General features: G+C 34.5%; 1 protein-coding gene across 4 annotated transcripts; it reads left to right on the forward strand.

Moving 5' to 3' along the window:
* Nucleotides 1-1,894: 1,894 nt before the first annotated feature.
* Nucleotides 1,895-18,536, forward strand: Chsy (Chondroitin sulfate synthase). Of its 4 annotated transcripts, none has more exons than XM_083056343.1 (9): nucleotides 1,895-2,078; nucleotides 2,283-2,705; nucleotides 7,792-7,884; nucleotides 8,588-8,767; nucleotides 8,863-9,574; nucleotides 13,015-13,155; nucleotides 13,546-13,726; nucleotides 15,960-16,316; nucleotides 16,841-18,536. In XM_083056343.1, exons 4-9 carry the CDS (start codon nucleotides 8,640-8,642, stop codon nucleotides 17,794-17,796), a joined length of 2,475 nt encoding a protein of 824 aa, XP_082912469.1. In that variant the 5' UTR covers nucleotides 1,895-2,078; nucleotides 2,283-2,705; nucleotides 7,792-7,884; nucleotides 8,588-8,639; the 3' UTR covers nucleotides 17,797-18,536. The 4 variants fall into 4 exon arrangements, with proteins under 4 accessions (XP_082912469.1, XP_082912470.1, XP_082912471.1 ...); XM_083056344.1 differs by having other exon boundaries at nucleotides 2,416-2,705; XM_083056345.1 differs by lacking the exon at nucleotides 2,283-2,705.
* Nucleotides 18,537-19,138: the final 602 nt, after the last annotated feature.

Genomic DNA, 19,138 nt, shown 5'->3' on the forward strand with positions numbered 1-19,138 from the left:
CGAAAAAGATTTCACATTTACTGTGCATACATTGCATTTTCCTGTGTTGAAAGTAGAGAAGCTGCGGCGCAATTAAACTTCCCATTTAATAAAATTAAGCATCCTGTATTTGCCGCTTTGCGACAAACTAATCTAGCGATTTTCTAATTAATTTTGTTAATTCGCGCGCATTTTATATAAATGAGCGCAGTTATTATACAAGCTAGCAATATTGAACTACCAATTTTTTTTATTTCGAGATTTTTATTGCAAATTGTGCCTGATATTCATTCAGGTACAACTTGCAATAAAAATCTCGAAATAAAAATTTAGTGATTGGTTTCATATTGCATAACTACGTCCAACTAATATTCAGAGAAGACTTGATATTGAAAAGTAATTGAAATCGGTAACACGCGTGCGATCGAAATTACTTAATCAATTGAGAATCGAATCATCGAATCTCATGATTATAATCAATTATTAGAGGAAATTGTAGGGTGTCGAGAAACGCCGTTATCGTGTTGTTACGATATCAAACGTGGAAGATGCTGAAGCTATTTAGACGCGTTTAGCCAATCTTTCAATTCGCCATTTTCCGGTTCATTAAAGATTCAGATGCAATCGATGCAAGATGAATCGATAGACCAGCATCGATAGAAGATTGCGCGATGATCATAGACGAAGCAGGGAGAAAGAGAGAGAGAGAGAGAGGATTGAATGATTGAATATTTATTTAAATATTCCATGTGTTGTCGTGCGTTCACTTCCGTGCGGGATGGGATTAATGAATCGCTCTAATGATCCAATCAACTTGTAAACGTGCCGTGTCATTCGAAGAGCGGAATGCGCTTCGTATACTTACGATTAGTGAAAATGACTCATCATCCCCGTATACGGATGATGGTGGTCGATGACTGCTGGGCGTTCTGCAAACTGTCATTATGTGTAATTTTTGATCGCTATTGTGTCGCACTTACACTCTCCGTCTTGCACAAGCTGTGGGACGGATTTTAAATAATAATTCAGTGGCAAACTAAAAGGTCCTTCAAGCGCGAGCTTACGATTGCTTGCTACAATCAAAGCAGCGATTCAAGTGCAGAAGTCTGATTTATGTCTCTGTTATCAATTGCACTTATCTCGACATCTTAATGTTTTGTTTTCTTCTTTTTAAAGTTACACGTTTACATCATGGAATATAATCGATTTAGCAAAATTTAATTAAACTTTTGTTAATATTCTTTTTAATCTTTTTTTTTCAGATACCTACATGAAATGTGAGCGCAATTAAATTAGATTGGCCAATTCTATGTCAACAAAGTTATAGAAGGTACGTATTAACTTTTGAAATTTATGGATTCGATCTAAAGTAGACTTTATCAGAATAACTTAATCGTTAAAGTACCGGATGCTGAAATTGGAAAATGAGTGACAAATGACGATCTTCCTTTCGACTATTTTCGTTAAAGAAACATAAACTCTGAATACGCGCAGAAAATATTCACGGATATTCAAATCTTAGAGTGAAACTTTAAAAAATCGCATTAGGGCAAACGCTTGTTCAGCTGCGAATCTGATATTTGGCTGTTCCATATTTGAAACGTTCGCTGACTGTATCTCTAAAAGGCCGGCAATCCGCAATTCCGGCAATGCTCAGGCACAACTGGAAAGAGAGCCCCCGGAGGGAGATTCCTCGGGTCTGTCGAAGATTGTCGAGGTCAGGTCGGATTGCAAAGCATACGCATATTATCATGAGTCGCGCCATCGGGCCGAGGTAACAAAGACGGTTCTGAGAGGAAGGGAGTCGCCGCGTCCCATCGGTCGAAAAGTTCCTCGGCTTTTGCCGCCTTGTTCGACTCATCGAATCGGTTCCACCCGACCTAGGGGCTCTCTCTGCGCTCGCTCCGTCCGTCGTGGCTTCGTGGCTGCCGGTTCTGGTCTCTCTTCAGTCTCAGTCGCGGCTGTGGCATCTTGCTGCACGCAACACGCGTCCCGATTTGAAAAGCGGTTCACCGCCGCTTGCTTCCGCGCCGGTTTTTAATCAAATCGCATATTTCCGGCGTGGGTGAGGGTGCTCTCTTTTTAGCCGCCGCATCTCCGTAAGTTTCCCCGCAGATTAATATGAATCTTCGATACTCGTGATCGCGTCGTCTTTGTTAATCCATAGTGTTGTGACAGCTTCTGGAATTTTAATAAGAAAATAAAATGATGATATTATTACAATACATTCTTATTATAATCGTTGTTTCTCTTTTATAATCTATGTGAACAAAATATAATTCTTTTTTCTTAATTTATTGAAGGTTTTCTTTGGCAAAACGAATTGTCTCGAAAAAAGAGAGAAAAATTGTTCTTTGTTTTATAAAACGGTGCAACATTTTCTTGTTTTCTCTCTTACACATAATTACAATAAGGTTTTCTTTCTCTTTACTTAAGTCTTAGAGAAGTGATAAGTGGATTAAAACTGAATTACTAAATTATAAAAAAAAAATAAATAAATAATCGACAGTAAACCAAAAGTCAAAAGTCGCGTTTACGAAGTGTTGTCTGTGAGTGAATTCGTGGATTCGATTTTGTGATTGTTGGTGATTTATAATTGTTGGAGCGAAGCTAATATAAGGCCCGCGCGCGACATTTTTTGTCTTGAAAGACGAAAGCACCACGTGCGCGAATGGAAACAATGTGACTGGTATCGACAAAAAAAACGGTCGGTGATGTTCTAACAAGTAAGTTTCTATAGAAAAAGAAAGAGAGAAATTTATTTTTGCCTCTGATGTCATGCATATGTCACGGAAACGCGAAGATGACGTAATGATTAAACGAAAATAAATAAGCTTACTGTACCTTTTTTAAGAAAATGGAATTTACATAAATGATATATTTGATTTTTTTTTAATAAAAAAAATATATATTAAGTATATATATTTTTAAAATAATTTTTATAACCGAACTCTCTTTATAATTTATATTTTTCCGTTCTTGTTGTTTGACTATTAATCTGCTGATGCAGCTCATTTAATTAGTGATTGAATGGCATGTCGGATACAATGAATCAGAATTAATGTACCAAGATAATAATTCTTCATTCTAATATTGAATTAATTTTTCTAACATTTTTATATACCTTTTTATAGCACGAAAAAGAACTATAGTAATATCTACTCGATTAATTGCAAATTAAAAATTTTGAGGGAAACTTCGGAGATGAGTTTTTGCATCATTTTTCGTCATATCAATCAAAAGACAAACTGTTCATAAAACAATAAGATGATTTACGAATATTATTATATATGATTAAAAATATTGAAATGTCATTCTATCATTAATACTAAATTATTATATGATTTCTTCAATGACTGCAAGATAGTACTCCATATCTTCATTTGCCAAAATATCTTTCGCGTTCAAATTGGATTAAGAATTAAAATTACACGAGAGAGATTACATGAAGAGAATTTCAAGTTTGAATCAAACTCACGTATCGCATGTTTTAAGTCACCGGAAAAATATGTTCTCCGATAAAATTTCGATTAACGGCGTCTGGAATGCCATTCGAGGAGATACAGTTAAACTTGCACGCGTGCCTGATAAGATTAAATTTGAGATTCGAGAGTATTCGATCACTTATATGTACATATTAGATCCCACGAGGATAATCTGCTAGAGCATGAGAGATAAAGTCGTTTGACGATTGGCGAGGCAATTGGCTATGGTCCGCAGCTATATCGCGAGCCGCGAAAGAGTCGATGACTTCCTCTCTTCGGTCGGCCAGCTTCTACCGCTCGCGAGAGATCGAATCTTCCCCTTCCGTCTCTTCGATTCCGCATCACGACCGCGACAATCTGGTCGTACCCGTCATCTGCGGTCAGCCGACGAACGACTCTGCGTCTCGCCGTCTGTGGGAACAATTAGCAAAGAAGACTTCTCTCTTTCTCTCATTCGAATAACCCGATTTGAAGGGCGTGCAGTCCCACCATCGTCGCGTTAATGCAAACTGACGGTTTTCGCGGCTGACTAACCGCGACGCGTCTTCAGACACTCGCTCGTTTTGTTATGAGACGCTACCAACCGCTTTCGTGAGAGCTCCATATGCGTGGAACAAGATCCTTCGGTAATACATTACTTGATATGCGGATTATTTTATGTCTTATGAATATTGATATATCTATGACCATTGTGGTATGTCTACATACTTTTATTTGTAAGAAGGATGACGAAAGGCGAAATTTCTTTCTACAGTTTGTTTTTACGATAGATACCTATATTCAATACTGATATATTGTTAATTTAAGTTGTTAATTTAATATCCGATGATATGACTTTATTTTATAATTTTTCGTAATTCTTCTGAAATTAATTGATGTCAAAATTAGCTTTTTTTATATGATATGATTCATAATTATATATGTATAAAAGGAAGCTTTCTCTCTCTCTTCTCTCTAGCTTGTAGAACTCCAAAATATATTAATAATAAAATTTAATTTTGTATAAGAGAAGATTAATTTGGAGTAACAGTAATGGACTGGAAAAAAAATTTCGTTTTAAGATTAATTTTGTCTCGCATAATTTATTTCATCGCTTTTATCAAGCAATTGACATTTATAAAAACTATCAATATATCATTTAACTATATATATCATTATTATTTAAATTTTAAATAATATATAAATAAATATTATTTCTATATATATAATTCATCTTTACGTAATCATAAAGATTTATCATTTGGCGACAAGAATTCTTCACACAAAATTCACGAAATTTCTTACTTTCTCACTTCTCAGTTTCTCAATAGACAATAAAAAAATAAATTTTGATCTTTTTCGCGCGCGATTAAATATATTTTAAATATAAGAAGCTAATCTTCTCGCAATTAAATATTAAATATTTATTCAATGAGAATTTCGGAGCGGAACTCTCGATCGATCGTTTTACCGTTTCTTTTTTCCGTAATCCCGCTCTTTCGACGACATATCTCCGCCATGATCGTAGCACTTGGAGTATCGTGCAATTTCCATTTTAAAGGGCCGCCTTGACCTAAAATGCACACGGTATACCGCTTCCTCGTTTTGTAATCGGCTAGACGGCTCCGAACGCACCGATCTAGCGGCGCTGTTCGGATCTGACTTTCGGCTTAAACCGGTTCTCCTGCCTTTCTTACGTTCCTCTACTCGAGTTCGTTCGTGCACGTAACTCCGGAGCGTATCCTTTAACGGGACGAGTACCGGGATTTCGACGATTTCAGGAGCCGAGCGTGTAAATCGCGATTACCGATCGACGGAGCATGATTTTTGACCACAACGGTTCTTGCATCCGATCAAACACGGTTTTCTTCTTCTTGGGATACCGGAAGAAGCGCAGAAAGAGTCACCGATCGCAATTGATAACTCGGTACGCATTTCTTTCCGTAATAAATTACAATCGATTGCTGATGCTCGTCTTTCCATCTTTGCGATATCTATCGATGATTTTGCACGCGCGAGATTATCAAGATGATGTTTCTGTGCAAATTTTAATCTTTAACTTAATCTTTTTTTTTTTTATAAAAAAATGTGATTTGTTTGCGATTTCATTTGTTCACACCGTATAAATAAAATTAATTTTACACAATAAGTGTAAAAAATTATTTTTCTATTTCTCTCGGGATACAATAAATTTCACACCGTGTAGTAAGTATAAAAAATTATTTTTTATACTTATTACACGGTGGAAGCTGGAATAAAAATGCGAGGATGCAATGTGAAATTTATTTTATCCCGAGCGAAATATGCATGCGGTGTGTTTAATGAGGAAAAATATGCCGCGTTGACGTGTGCTTCTTATAATGAGAACTATAATTGGAAGATTACTTTAAATGATTATTCGTGAATAATTTAATAAATATGCGAGAACCGAGGAAGACTGAGCGTTAGATTAGAGCGAATTTGAATCGCTCACCGTCGTTATGATGTTAACGTATGCATAAGATAACTGACCTTTGAAAGAATTTGTAAGGGCAAATTATGCGGATCTCTCTCTTGAATAATTCTGTAATATGTGTGAACGGAAGCATATGCGTGCGAAAGTAACTTAAAAACAATCGACGATAATAGTCGGTCACGATCTTATAAATAATGAATTAGCGAGGAGAACGTATATTATTACATAAGTTTAATTATCCATCAATTGTTGTCTTGATTTTTTTCGATTGGTATCTTAATTTTTTCGAGCATTATCTCGATTTGTTTCAACAACAATGGAATGGAATATCATCTGAAGAATCAATCTAGGTGTCAGCGGTGCCAGAAAAATTGCCGCACGTGTATGTTACGTTAAATGTTACACAAAATTACATAATATTATGTTAATTTGACATTATCTCGAAAAATGTTTGAAGAAAAATCTTTCAAAATTATTCTTTTGTAGTGTGTTGTGTGTGTGACACGTGTATATCGCGAGGAAACCGGCGAATTTGCGTGTGCGACCTTTGTGGTTCACATCAGACAGAATTGCAAAAATTGGCCGAAGAATGAACTCATTACTCACGGTTACTTTGTCGATATATGCACGCGTACGTATATATTAGTTGACCTGAAACCGGTTTCGCCAAGGATCAAGTTTTTGTCTACGCCGATTTGAAAGGGAATAAATTAGAGATAACGATGTGGATGCGCGATTTAGGAAGGGTTCAAAACGAAAGAAAAAAAATCATACTTTTTTTGGTCTCTTTGCGGCGAAGATCGTTCCAAGTTTCGTTATTTCTACACTGAATAAACGTCCGCAAAAAATGTCCACCGTGCAATTGCTTTCTTGCTAAACAAATATTTTATCATCAAATATTTTCTTTTCCGATTGCAAACATCGGTTAAGATTAATTTAGCTAAAGTGACAGAGAGAGAAAAAAAGAGACGTACTATTCAAATTTAATAAATATAAAATATTTGGTAAAAAAATCCAATTAACAATTACAGATATAATAAAAATACAAAATATTTATAAAAAATAATATAAAATAGTATATGTATATATATGCTTAGTAATCTACGCAAATGGAATGTCGTATTCCTGGATCGTGAAAATAACAGAACCGGCGCGATTAATTCGCCGAAGAAAGTCTTGTAACGGCGTCAGGTTCTCATTTCTAGACAGACTGTTTCGTTCGCTATACATTTCATGATATTAGACATTCCATATATATATGTACATAAAGCCCGCTTTGTTTCCATTTTCGTTATCGTGAGTCATAGGTAGGGTGGGCATTAAATACTTAATTGTTCAGAAATATTTTTCTTGAATCCGTAATCTGTGTCGATTTCGCGCGATGCATAAATATATAATAAGAGACTTAAGGTTTCTTTCAAATTAAATTGATAAGCATTTTATACAGATAATTATAAATTATAACTGACATGATAATTGAATAAAGTATAACATAAAAGATATAGTAAATAATTGCGATAAGTAAAATACGAATTAACATAATTGAAATCATGGAATCTTATATATACTAATTGACTTTACGTTGTTAAGATTGAGCTAATATAAAAAGATAATGTATCTTTTTGTTGATGTCGTGATTGGCGTTATAATAAAGCGTCATCGCAAACAATAGTTGATGGTGAAAAGTGGCTGAGCATTAATTGCTGACGTTAATTCGAGTCTTCGTGAAAAATGGCTGAGTATTAATTGCTGACGTCGATTTGAATCTTCGTTTAACATGTTGGCGACCTCGTTCTTCAAAGTCACATGTATCTGTACATATTGGATTCAATTCTTCGTGGCTATTAATTTTCAATGACTCATTTTAAGATTTATAATTCCCTGTGCTTTCAGATCCTCGCAGGCAGATGCATTTCGATCACATAATCTCTTTGAGGTCACTGACGCGATATGGCGATTCTCTTTATCTTGAAGCAAAAATTTGATGTAAGTTTTACTGCGATCTGTTCATATTTATCCATTATATAAATTAAAGTTTTTATTGAATATCGATGTAACGAGAATAATTAATTTGCGGTTCTTGAATAAAAAGAAAAATGACTAATCGACTAAAAGGCAGTTTCGCGAAGAGAAACAGAGTTCAAACAGTCAAAGTGTTTACTTTACAAATAACACGGGACGTAAATCAAGGTCTACTTTGTTCCCAGAATTCGTTTACTTCAAACACATATTGCTTCTCTCTTTTTTTCAAGACAGAATGTCATCTGTCCCTACGCGAGAATATTTCTTTTTTTTTTAAATCTAAAATCTACAGTTATGTATAATTTATGACATATTAATTTATAATGAAATAAAATAAAGTCTAATGGAAATCTCGTGTATATAATAATTAAAATACATATTACACATGTATAATCTATAAATATATTAATTTCGTAATATAAAGAATAATTTAAGTTAAAAAGCTTACATTTTAATATTTAGTCATATCAAATTAATGTAGAATTCTAAAAAAAATAAATATTTATGCAGAAAATAATAGAAATTATATAATGTTGCGAAATGCAATTATTTTGAGAGCGGAGGGGGACCAACAAAAATAATAATAATAAATAATAAAGAAGAAAAAGGTACTTTTTTTTTTTAAATTCTACTATCTAAATTAATGTTGAACAAATTTTATTCGCAGATGCTCTCTACATCTTGAAGAAAGTCCTTCCGTTTTAGCAGCGGTCGGAACGATGGGCTTGCCCAAGGGATATTCTTTGGCGGGGTTAATTACTATACTTGAGTCGGCAATCGCGGGCCCCATGACCATGATGAATCCGACCGAGGACCCAGGGACCCTTGAAGAGCGCAAATGGGAGAGGTGACGTACCACCCAGTGATGCGGAAACGGCGTGGACTGGGCAGCGCCTTTCTGGGCCTCTTCGTAGGCCTGATCTTGGGTTTTCTGATCCTCAGCTACCGCCTGACTGTCTCCAATCAGCAACAACAGCTCACCATCTGGACCTCCATGCCTGGTTTACGATCACCGCCAAGAGCGTCGGTTCGAAACATACCAAGGTTAAAGGACGACGAACGAATCAACAGCTCCACTTCGAGTTTGTTGTTCGTAGGCGTGATGACGGCTCAAAAGTACTTGGACACGCGAGCCAAGGCCGTCTACGAGACCTGGGGCAAGGAGTTACCCGGCAAGATAGCCTTCTTCTCGTCGGAATCCTCGACGATACCCGAAAACTGCCCTGATCTGCCGTTGGTGCCGCTTCCGCGAGTGGACGATACCTATCCGCCGCAGAAGAAGTCTTTCATGATGTTGGAGTACATGTGGAGCAACTTCGGCGATCGTTTCGAGTGGTTCTTGAGGGCAGACGACGACGTATACGTAAGGACAGATCGGTTGGAGAAGCTGCTGAGATCCGTAGATTCCAAAAGAGCGATGTACATCGGACAAGCCGGCAGGGGCAACTCGGAAGAATTCGGACTGCTGTCGTTGGAGTACGATGAGAATTTCTGCATGGGTGGTCCCGGGGTGGTCCTGTCCAGAGAGACTCTCGGGAGGATCGTACCGCACATCAAGTACTGCCTGCGCCATTTGTACACCACCCACGAGGACGTCGAACTAGGCAGATGCGTGAAAAAGTATGCGGGGATCCCCTGCACTTGGAGTTACGAGGTAATTGTTTTTCGAGTTTCTGATGTGTATGGAAAAGTGACGTTAGTATGATTGTATATACAGATAAAACGTAATACATATAAGAGAATATTTATTTAGAAATGCGAACGAGAGTGACAATGAAGATAGATAATTTTTGTAAGAGAAGAGAAGAGTTTATCTTTTTCAAATTCTGTCTTTTGAGAGAAGATATTTTTAGAAAATATTTTTAAAAATTATGATAAAATCTCATGTTGCATCTTTCAAAAATATAAGTATAATATTAAGACGAAATTTAGAGCTCTTCGAATCAAAGAGACTCTCTATAGATAACTCTATTTTTAAGTAAATAAAAATAAAGTAAAATTAAAGAGTATTTATATATACGTCGCAGTCTATCGATTCATTCGTTTTATCGTCCAGAATACGGTGCGTCATAATGTACGCAGATTGATAATTCGAATACTTTTTATCTTATCGTAAGGCGCTTAAAGTACATGTTAAATGCTATCTCGTTGATCAACACATTATTGCACCTTGATTTTATACATACTTGGCCGTCTACTTTTCAAGATCGAAACGATAACGTAATGAAATCTTGAATGAAATCTCGATGACAACTGTGTGATATATTTGACGGATAAAAATATCCCAGTAAATTGGTCGTTACAAAATTTAATTTTTAATTATAATTTATATTATTCTTCTTATAATATAATCTTATAATTAATCTAAATTAATCTAATATAATTCTTATAATTATGATCTTATATTATTCTTATTGTGTTTATTCACTATTTTTTACAACTTTTTAATTTAATTTAATTTTTTAAAGTCAATAGGCTATATCAAGCCATAAAGCAGGATTTTTCTTCTAACACTGGAAATTCTACGAATTACGTGACCATTTTGTATCGTTACGCGATACCGAAGCTATTTTGGTCGTTCTTTCTTTCTCGTCTCAAAGGTTCTCTGCACGAACCCACAGAAACAGCCTAACGATTTCTTGATTAATGCATATGCATTAGGCGGCATTAGACATGTGTCACAATGAATTGCCAATGGCAATCAAATAGCTTTTTTTAAATCTCAAATGCCCCGATAATATACGTTCATTTCGTAATCGTTAATTGATAATAATTGATGTAGATAATTGATTTCTTCGTGTTAAGTCTTCGTTCGCGTAATCTCAGGATATATGTACGCCGAAGAATTAATTTTCTTTTTCACCGTGTAAATTACAGATTTCGCGTAATAAGTTACATAATCGGGAATCAGAGCGCAATGCTCACATAACGGTGTACGTCTAGTGTGTTATATATTTACCGGTTTAAGTACTTTACGCGTCTGCATTATGCAGCCCGGGTTAGAATTAGGTGGATTAGACACGAAAGGTACGATGCACACACAGATGAGGATGTTAGTCGTTAAGTAAAAGTGAATCGTACCCTGCTAACCTAGTGGCTAGATCGAGACCATTCTTCTTCATCTTGACACTCGGTTGTAATCGCTTAAATAACAGTTTGCTCGAACCTTCGTGATAATCAAATAGAATTGATGCGCAAATCTTAAAAAAAAAATAGATCTGCAGAAGAGTGCAAATTTCTAGATAAAGAGAGAAGAACCAAAAAGAACTGTGTGTAATTAAAATAAAAAAACGCGAAATTTATTTTACGAGAAATTGTATAACAATTTGATTGCGAAATATATTCAATGACCTTTTTCCAAATGGATAATATCGGCTTCATACATTTATTGTTAGTGCTGATTATCCATTATATTCATCTTCAGTTTCTATGGGAAAGATAAACGTATTGTTTCGCTACAAAAGCAATATGGAACGGCAGTTGTCTATGCACTTTGCGTGGGTGCATCCTGATGCGATACGCGTTGCAATGATATTACATGTGTGCCGCGACGAAAGGTAAAGTGCACGGATGAGGATGTTACTCGTTAAGGTCCGAGAACAAATCGTAGCCTGCTAACCCACTGCCTGGAGAGAACCATTCGTTCCCGTCTTGACACTCGACGTAAGGTCGAAACACTTATAACAATCAATCCCCGTGTGTGCGACACGCAAACTACGCCTGTACACTATGGCACTATACTTGCACGCTGGCCACTTTTGCGTGCCGTGATTGATTGATTGATCGAGGCGAGCACGAGATTCGATAAAGGGGATTTACGATCTTGGCAAATGCCTTTGTTATTGCATTTAATTACGATTCGTCGGGAAGATCAACAACGCGCCGCGACGTTAATTCCGCGAAATTACGGGTCTTTAGGGGACGATAGCGAAAGTTGAATGAAATATTACACCAGTGTGAACCACAAATGAGATCTTATTAAATCTCTTCCACGAAACAGATTAATTAAACGCGCGTATTTCCAGAACAGAAACATTATTCTGTTCATGGAATCATGATTTATCTAGAAAGAGAAATTTGAAGAAATCTAATGTCGATTTGCAAATTTATAATAAAAATTAATTTTTTTTGCACATCAAAAATATACATTGTCGAAAATATCTTGGAAATTTTCAATTCTATTATTTCGAGTTTTTCCAATAATTTTTTTATCTGTAACCTCTAAAGATTCGAGGAAGTTTGACATTTTATTAGGGGTGGTAGGGGGAGGATTAAAGAACAAAATCCATCTTTTTTACGTCGCAATACTTGGAGCTTGCGACGTTACGAGAGATGTTTGTTTTTAACTAAAGAATCATCGACATAATTCTGTGAAATGAAACAAGAAACCACCACGCCCAGTAACACCTGATTAACACGCTTCGCGGGTTCGGCATTTCGGGCGAGACGTAGCGCAGAGACAATACGAACGTTCTTAATAGTAATTATTGTAAGTCGTAGTGCACACATACACACACATACATAGGCAGGAAGTTCGTACTTTAACTCCGCTTCTGTCCGTGCTAATTGCCATTTGCCGAGGCTCGCTTATGCGTGCATTCAGACATTCGGGACGGACTAATACAGCCGTCTCGCGTGGAATCGACAGACGCGATACCATTGTCATGATGATTAAGCGAGAGCGCGATTCAATCGAGTAATTTGTCGTTCTTAAACTAAAAGTTTGGATCAGCGTGACGATCGAGGATTATCGAATAAGGGTGACCGCGTTCTTGTACAACTTCTGGTACAAAAAATTTTGTCCTACTTTAATTGTCCTACTTAATGAGTCTTTCTATAGTTATAGTATTCGTTTAATTTATCTAAATTTTAAAGGTATATAGAGAAGAATTGATATAATTTATGAAGTTGCGAATAAAACTAAGGTGCAATAAATTTTTTGCCTCGATTTTTGAAATATAAAGATATATTTTGATTTTAATCGTTGCCATGAAAAAAAAATTTGATCATTGCTCGAAACTCTCGAAACTCTCATCTCAAACTCCTCTCCCTCACGCATACATATTCGCGATTTATTTACATATATTGCCATAGATGCAGTCCATTCTTTATCACAACAGCAGCGGGGTTCAGGCGTTCACCGGAAATCTCAAGAAAAAGGAAGTTCATCGTGCCATTACTTTGCATCCTGTAAAAAGTCCGCCTCACATGTACAGACTGCACAATTACATGAGGGTTAGTGTCAAGTATTATAATTATGATAATCATTATAATTACAGGAAAAACTACTGGTACTACGCTACATTTTACTTATCCGTAACTGTAGAGTAACTTGTTGATAACCGTTACATTCGTAACGAACAAAATAGCGTGAACGATGCGAAGAGGAAATCACTTTGCTCGAATTATATGAATTATTGATGTCAGATTGTTACAGCTTAAGCTGTACCGTTAATATTAAAATTAATAAAATTAACAACGATTAATGTTATCATTAAAAAATTAATATTTCTTTTATTAATATATTGTACAATTATTAATATTAAGATTATTGTCGTCGCTATTAAAAATGTATAATATGTTCTCTTGTTGATTCTTATTTGTTAAATCGGTAAAATTTTGTAGGGACTGCGGATACAAGATCTGCAACAAGAGAAGATTCATCTGCACAGAGACATTCATACGATGGCCCAGGAATTAGGAGTTAACCTTGAAACTTTAAGGAATTACGAAATAGCGGATGGTGTACGTCTTTTTCCGGTTGATCCTAATTCCGAAGATTACCCCGGCGACACGGACATACTAGGTGATTTCTCGCTTCCGCTATCGCAAGCCGGCTATAAAAGCCGAACTGTACGTCGTGTATGCATATTACGACTTATAAAAAGAGAAAGGATAGACAGCCTATATACATATATACTGCTAAATTATCAGTTCATTAAACAGCTAAGGCGTTGCCTTTTTTAGATTATAAAAAAAATTCACGGATTGTGAAATTTTTTTACGCTTTATATCTTAAATTAATTAATATTACATTTGTAATACAAAAAAATACTCTTATCTGTCTTCCTCTAAATATGTTCACCGATAATTTCCAAGTTGTACATAGTCAACAATATATATTTGCAAACATTGACAAGTGTTTACAAACATATATATAACTAAAAATAACAACGGATTGTCTTATAAATTTTTTGTGTTACAATGTTAATGTTACATAGTTTTCGTTACTGTTTATGTCATTATTTTCCCTCCTCTGTCTACACATTTTTGCGATCTTTCGAAGCGTGAGATATTTTCAGAATGACCCGCACTTTTTCATTGCATATAATTTTTACTCGCATATCGCTATTAAATTAAAGCTTCCGCATTTACTGCGTGCATGGGTTACCATACACGACATACCATCGGGACACCGCATCAAATCATATTCCGGGGGTGAAGGGATTATAAACCTATTTGAAACCGGATATGCAATCTTGCGGAGAGACGAGAGAGAATCGCGATGCATGACTTTGTATTTATTATCGCGTTGGATCTTTTCTCGTGTTACATTTCATCGTGTTTCGTTCTTGTTTCGTCTTTGTCATAAACTAATCCTACAATAAATATATAGATTATAAATCTCAGATTGAATTTGTGTATCTTACGACGCGTTGCGAATTTCTTATCTTTGAAATCAGGAATTCGCTTTGCAATCGTTGAATTCCTTTCTCTTTCTATTCTTTTTGTAGTTTCAATACATGCACAAGCTGCATATCTCCATTTTAATTTTTGGCAACTGCGACTTTCTAGAAAAAAAATAAATGTTAGAATAATTTTTTAATTTGGTATTTAAAAATTACATTGTTAAGTAATATGTTGGCAAATGAAGATGATAAAAGTAAAGAAATATTTTAAAAAAATATTCAAAGATTTGAAAATTAAATAATCCTGATTTATTCGTAAAATTCACAGAAATAAATCTTTAATTTATTATAAGTCAATATTTCTTTTTGTGCGCTTAATATTTCAATCTTTGAAACATTTGGAAATTTATTAAGTTCAATGAGCTTAAAAATGATTATGTCATTGTAGACAATTTTATTGATAAATCTGCTCTCAACTGGATTAGCGAATTGATGGCCAATCTGTGACATGAAATGAGCATATACAATTTCGATACAACTGGAACGTAAATGATTGAAAGAGATTCATTATTATTATTTCAATCACTTCTATTTCCTATATCTTTCGCAGATTTATGCGGCCATCATATTAGCACGTTGATCTACATAATTCTTTAATATATACGAATCTGCTATAAATCTAAATTAACTGAAGACGAAGATGAGCATAGCGTTCCGATGTAATTGCAGTTGAAATAGCGGTTCGAAGAACATTGAGATCTTAGAGGAAAATACTACATTTGCTTGCTTCTCCTAATTAATTCTCTGTAATTTTTAATGTTATTACGTTTGTATATAATTTTTGGTACAAATTAACGCAATTTTAATTTATAATATATATACAATTTAATATTAAAACGCTTGACTGAAACTGTCATAAATTAAGAAATAAAGTTCACATTTAAAAAAAGCCTTTAATATATTATTATGATTAGTATTCACATTTATATGCCATCTGCTATCTTGAAGATAAAACTTTTTAATTTTAAATCATAATATATAGCTTGAAATATTTTTACAAGAAATAAATATTTTGACAGAAATTGAGAAGGTGAAATAAAATTTATATACTTTGAAATGTAAAATTACTTAAAATTTTATACTTTTTACAAGTAAAAAAAATAAGAATTTTTAAAATAATTAATTTTATATAACAAAATAGCGATAATTAAGTGTCAAATATAGAGTAAAAAGAAACTTATCGTAATAAATAAATAACTTTTATCGAACATTTCTTATCAAAATTTGTTTAACTGTTCAACTTTAAGCTCTATTTTGCGATGCATAAGAGTTGCAATTTTGACAATTAAATGTTAATTAAGGAAACCGATTGGATTCATTGATTCGTAAAATAAAATCTTGTTTGCGCAGGTGTGCCGACGAGTCTACGTTCGTTCAAACCGACAACGAGTGACGAAGTGATCCCGTGGGACTTCCTTTCGAGACTGGAATACAGTTTGACCGATTCCAATCCAAGACGACGTATTCATAGCGATATCAAGGAGGGTCTGGAAGATATCACGAGGGAGGTCATGGCTTCCATCAATTCCTATTCGCGGCAGCGCGGTCGCGTTGTCGAGGAACGATCGGCCCTTTATGGATACAGAAGGGTCAACTCTTATGGGGCCGACACTATATTAGATCTTCTATTAGTGTATCGGAAGTACCGGGGCAGGAAAGTCACTCTTCCCGTCAGACGACACGTTTATCTCCATCAACATTTCACTGGTACTCTCATCGAGATTTTTATATTTGTCTTTCGCGCTTTTTATTGCAATTGTATATACACGTTAATAGCCATAATAAAATTACTCTTGTAAAGTTTCTACACCTGATTTGTGAAAATCGATCAACTACTTTATAGTTTTCACGTGAGGTAATTTTTCTGCATCTTATATTAAATAAGAAAATTGTATAATATATGTAAACATATTAGCCAAAAAGAGATTTTGTTTAAATGGGTAAAAAACTTGAATCAAAATTTATACGAAAAAAATTATAAAAAATTATAAGAAATTAAAATTTTTGTACTTTATCCAATTAGGTACTGAAAAAGTAACAATAATATATAACTTATCGAATTATAATTAATTTAATCATCATTAATTAATCATTCTGTTTAAAATTTAAAATTTAGTTACACAGTCTAACGCTTATATATACTAATTGAATTTGTGATAAATATTTTAAATAACATAAAACAGTAACTATTTAAATTTAAGCACTTATCTAATCAACAAATGTTGTTGCAGGATTAGAAATACGCGAGACAGTAAATGGCGTCGAAATCGAATCTCGTCAGAAATCAGATGACAAGTCTATTCACAGTATATTTCACGGTGGTTTTCTGAATCTGAATTTCAACTCGAAGGAAGAAGATGCGGTACGAAGCAAGACCATCAACTTTATCGTGCCTCTGTCAGGCCGCTACGAAATTTTCCAAAGGTTTCTTCAGAATTACGAAGACATCTGTTTGACCAATAACGAGAATACATATTTGCTCGTCGTGCTCTACCAGCACAAAAGCGAAAACTCTCTCAACAAGACGATAGATCTGATAGAGCAGCTCAAGTACAAATATCGCACTGCCAGTATAGAGGTTCTGCCGGTTTCCGGAGACTTTTCCAGAGCCAGAGCCTTGGACTTGGGCGTATCGAAACTGCAGGCTGACGATCTGCTGCTGTTCATCGACGTGGACATTGTGTTCACGAGTTCGGCGTTGAACAAGATACGGCTGAACACGCTACCAGGTCGGAGAATGTACTTTCCGATCGTTTTCAGTCAATATGATCCTAAGGTCGTTTACGGCGAGGCCGGAAAGCAGGACAAGTTTACCATAAACGAGATCTCCGGACATTGGAGGCAATACGGTTTCGGGATCGTCTCTCTGTATAAAAGAGATTATCGTGCCGTGGGCGGTTTGGATCTCTCGATTCAAGGGTGGGGTAAGGAGGACGTGGAATTCTTCGAGAAGGCGGTTAAATCGGATCTCGATGTCTTCAGGGCAGCGGATAGGCACCTAGTGCACGTGTATCATGAAATAGAGTGCAACAGGGAACTTTCCAGCTTACAGTTGTCCATGTGCATTGGATCCAAGACCGACACATACGCCGGGATCGAGACTTTGGCAGATATGATTTACGCTAATCCCAACATATTGCGCTTTGCCAAAGAGAGAAGACAAAAGAGGACCAATCTCACTGGTTAATCGATGAATTTGAAATAAAAGTGATACATGAAAATCTGTGAAATGGAGACTGTCGAAAATAATTGTTATGGAAAACAGTTTAATTTTTACTATAAATTATATAAGAGCGACCTGTGAATAATGTGTATCTCATCAAGATACAAAATATTTTCTTCGTTACATCCCTTAGTCATGGGATATATTATGATGTGTTGATGAATGGACTATCGAAACTCTGAACTTCGGTCCCAGAATATTTCGTTTTATTATTTAAGCGTTGTAAATATAGAATGCGAGATGAACAAATAAAAATTATTACATTTTAATATGTCTCACTGTAAAATGTATATAATATTTCAAAGATTTGATTAAGAAACTACATTTTTCAAGGTTTTGATTGTGAAACAAAGATATTATACGCGTAATGATCTTTGGAAAGACTAGATCTGGAAGAAACAATAAAAATTACCAAAGTCATTGTAGACATGTTAATAGATTTTTACGTGTGCAAAAATGGTATCTTCCGTTGTTAGTTTATGTAAAATTTTATTATTACTTTTACCGCCAAGTGATCTTTTATATCGATAAGCTGAAAATAAACCGAAATCGTCTACTTTTACAGTTGCAATTACCAACATTTTTATAAGAATCAAACGTAATTATATACACATTTCATAAAATTATCAGCTTAGCAAGTAAGCTTATTATTTATAAATATTATAAATAAATGTGATATTATCGTGCCTTTTATATATTTTTTTCTTTTTAAATTTATGTATTACCGATCTGTAAATGCAGATACTTTTCAATTGTCACTGTACTGAATTTCTTATATATTTACAAAGGTAAAAGACTCTGCAATAATCAGAATATAATACTTATGTTTTGCTGAATAAAGTTCTTATGTTAAGTAATAATAATCTTTTGTCACTTCCTTAAAATAAAATATGATATCTAAATATTAATAATAATTAATAATAATTAATGATATTATTTCATGCTATTAAATTTAATGAGCGATTCAATATGATACACATTTTGTGCCGGACAAAAGTATTCTATGTATTTTATACTTAACTAAATAATGGCATCTAGCATTGTGATGGGATGAAAAGAATGAGTAAATTTATATACAAGTCAATTTCTGGAAAATAAAAGTCTATTCGCATTCTATATGTAAATTCTGTATATATATTTTTAAGTTTAAACATCGATTTAATTTTTTGATTTTTAAATTCGCAGCAATTAATAAAGTACACTTTTCGTACAAAAAATATAATATAAAGATTTAGCCTAGATGATATAATTAAATTATTTAAACATTGAGAAACACGTAAATATAAATATAAAATATAAATAAGAA

The sequence above is a fragment of the Prenolepis imparis genome, unplaced genomic scaffold, assembly GCF_030444845.1.
Source record: "Prenolepis imparis isolate NDT839.2.m4 unplaced genomic scaffold, iyPreImpa1.0 SCAF_17, whole genome shotgun sequence".
In the NCBI taxonomy this organism is placed as follows: Eukaryota; Metazoa; Arthropoda; class Insecta; order Hymenoptera; family Formicidae; genus Prenolepis; species Prenolepis imparis.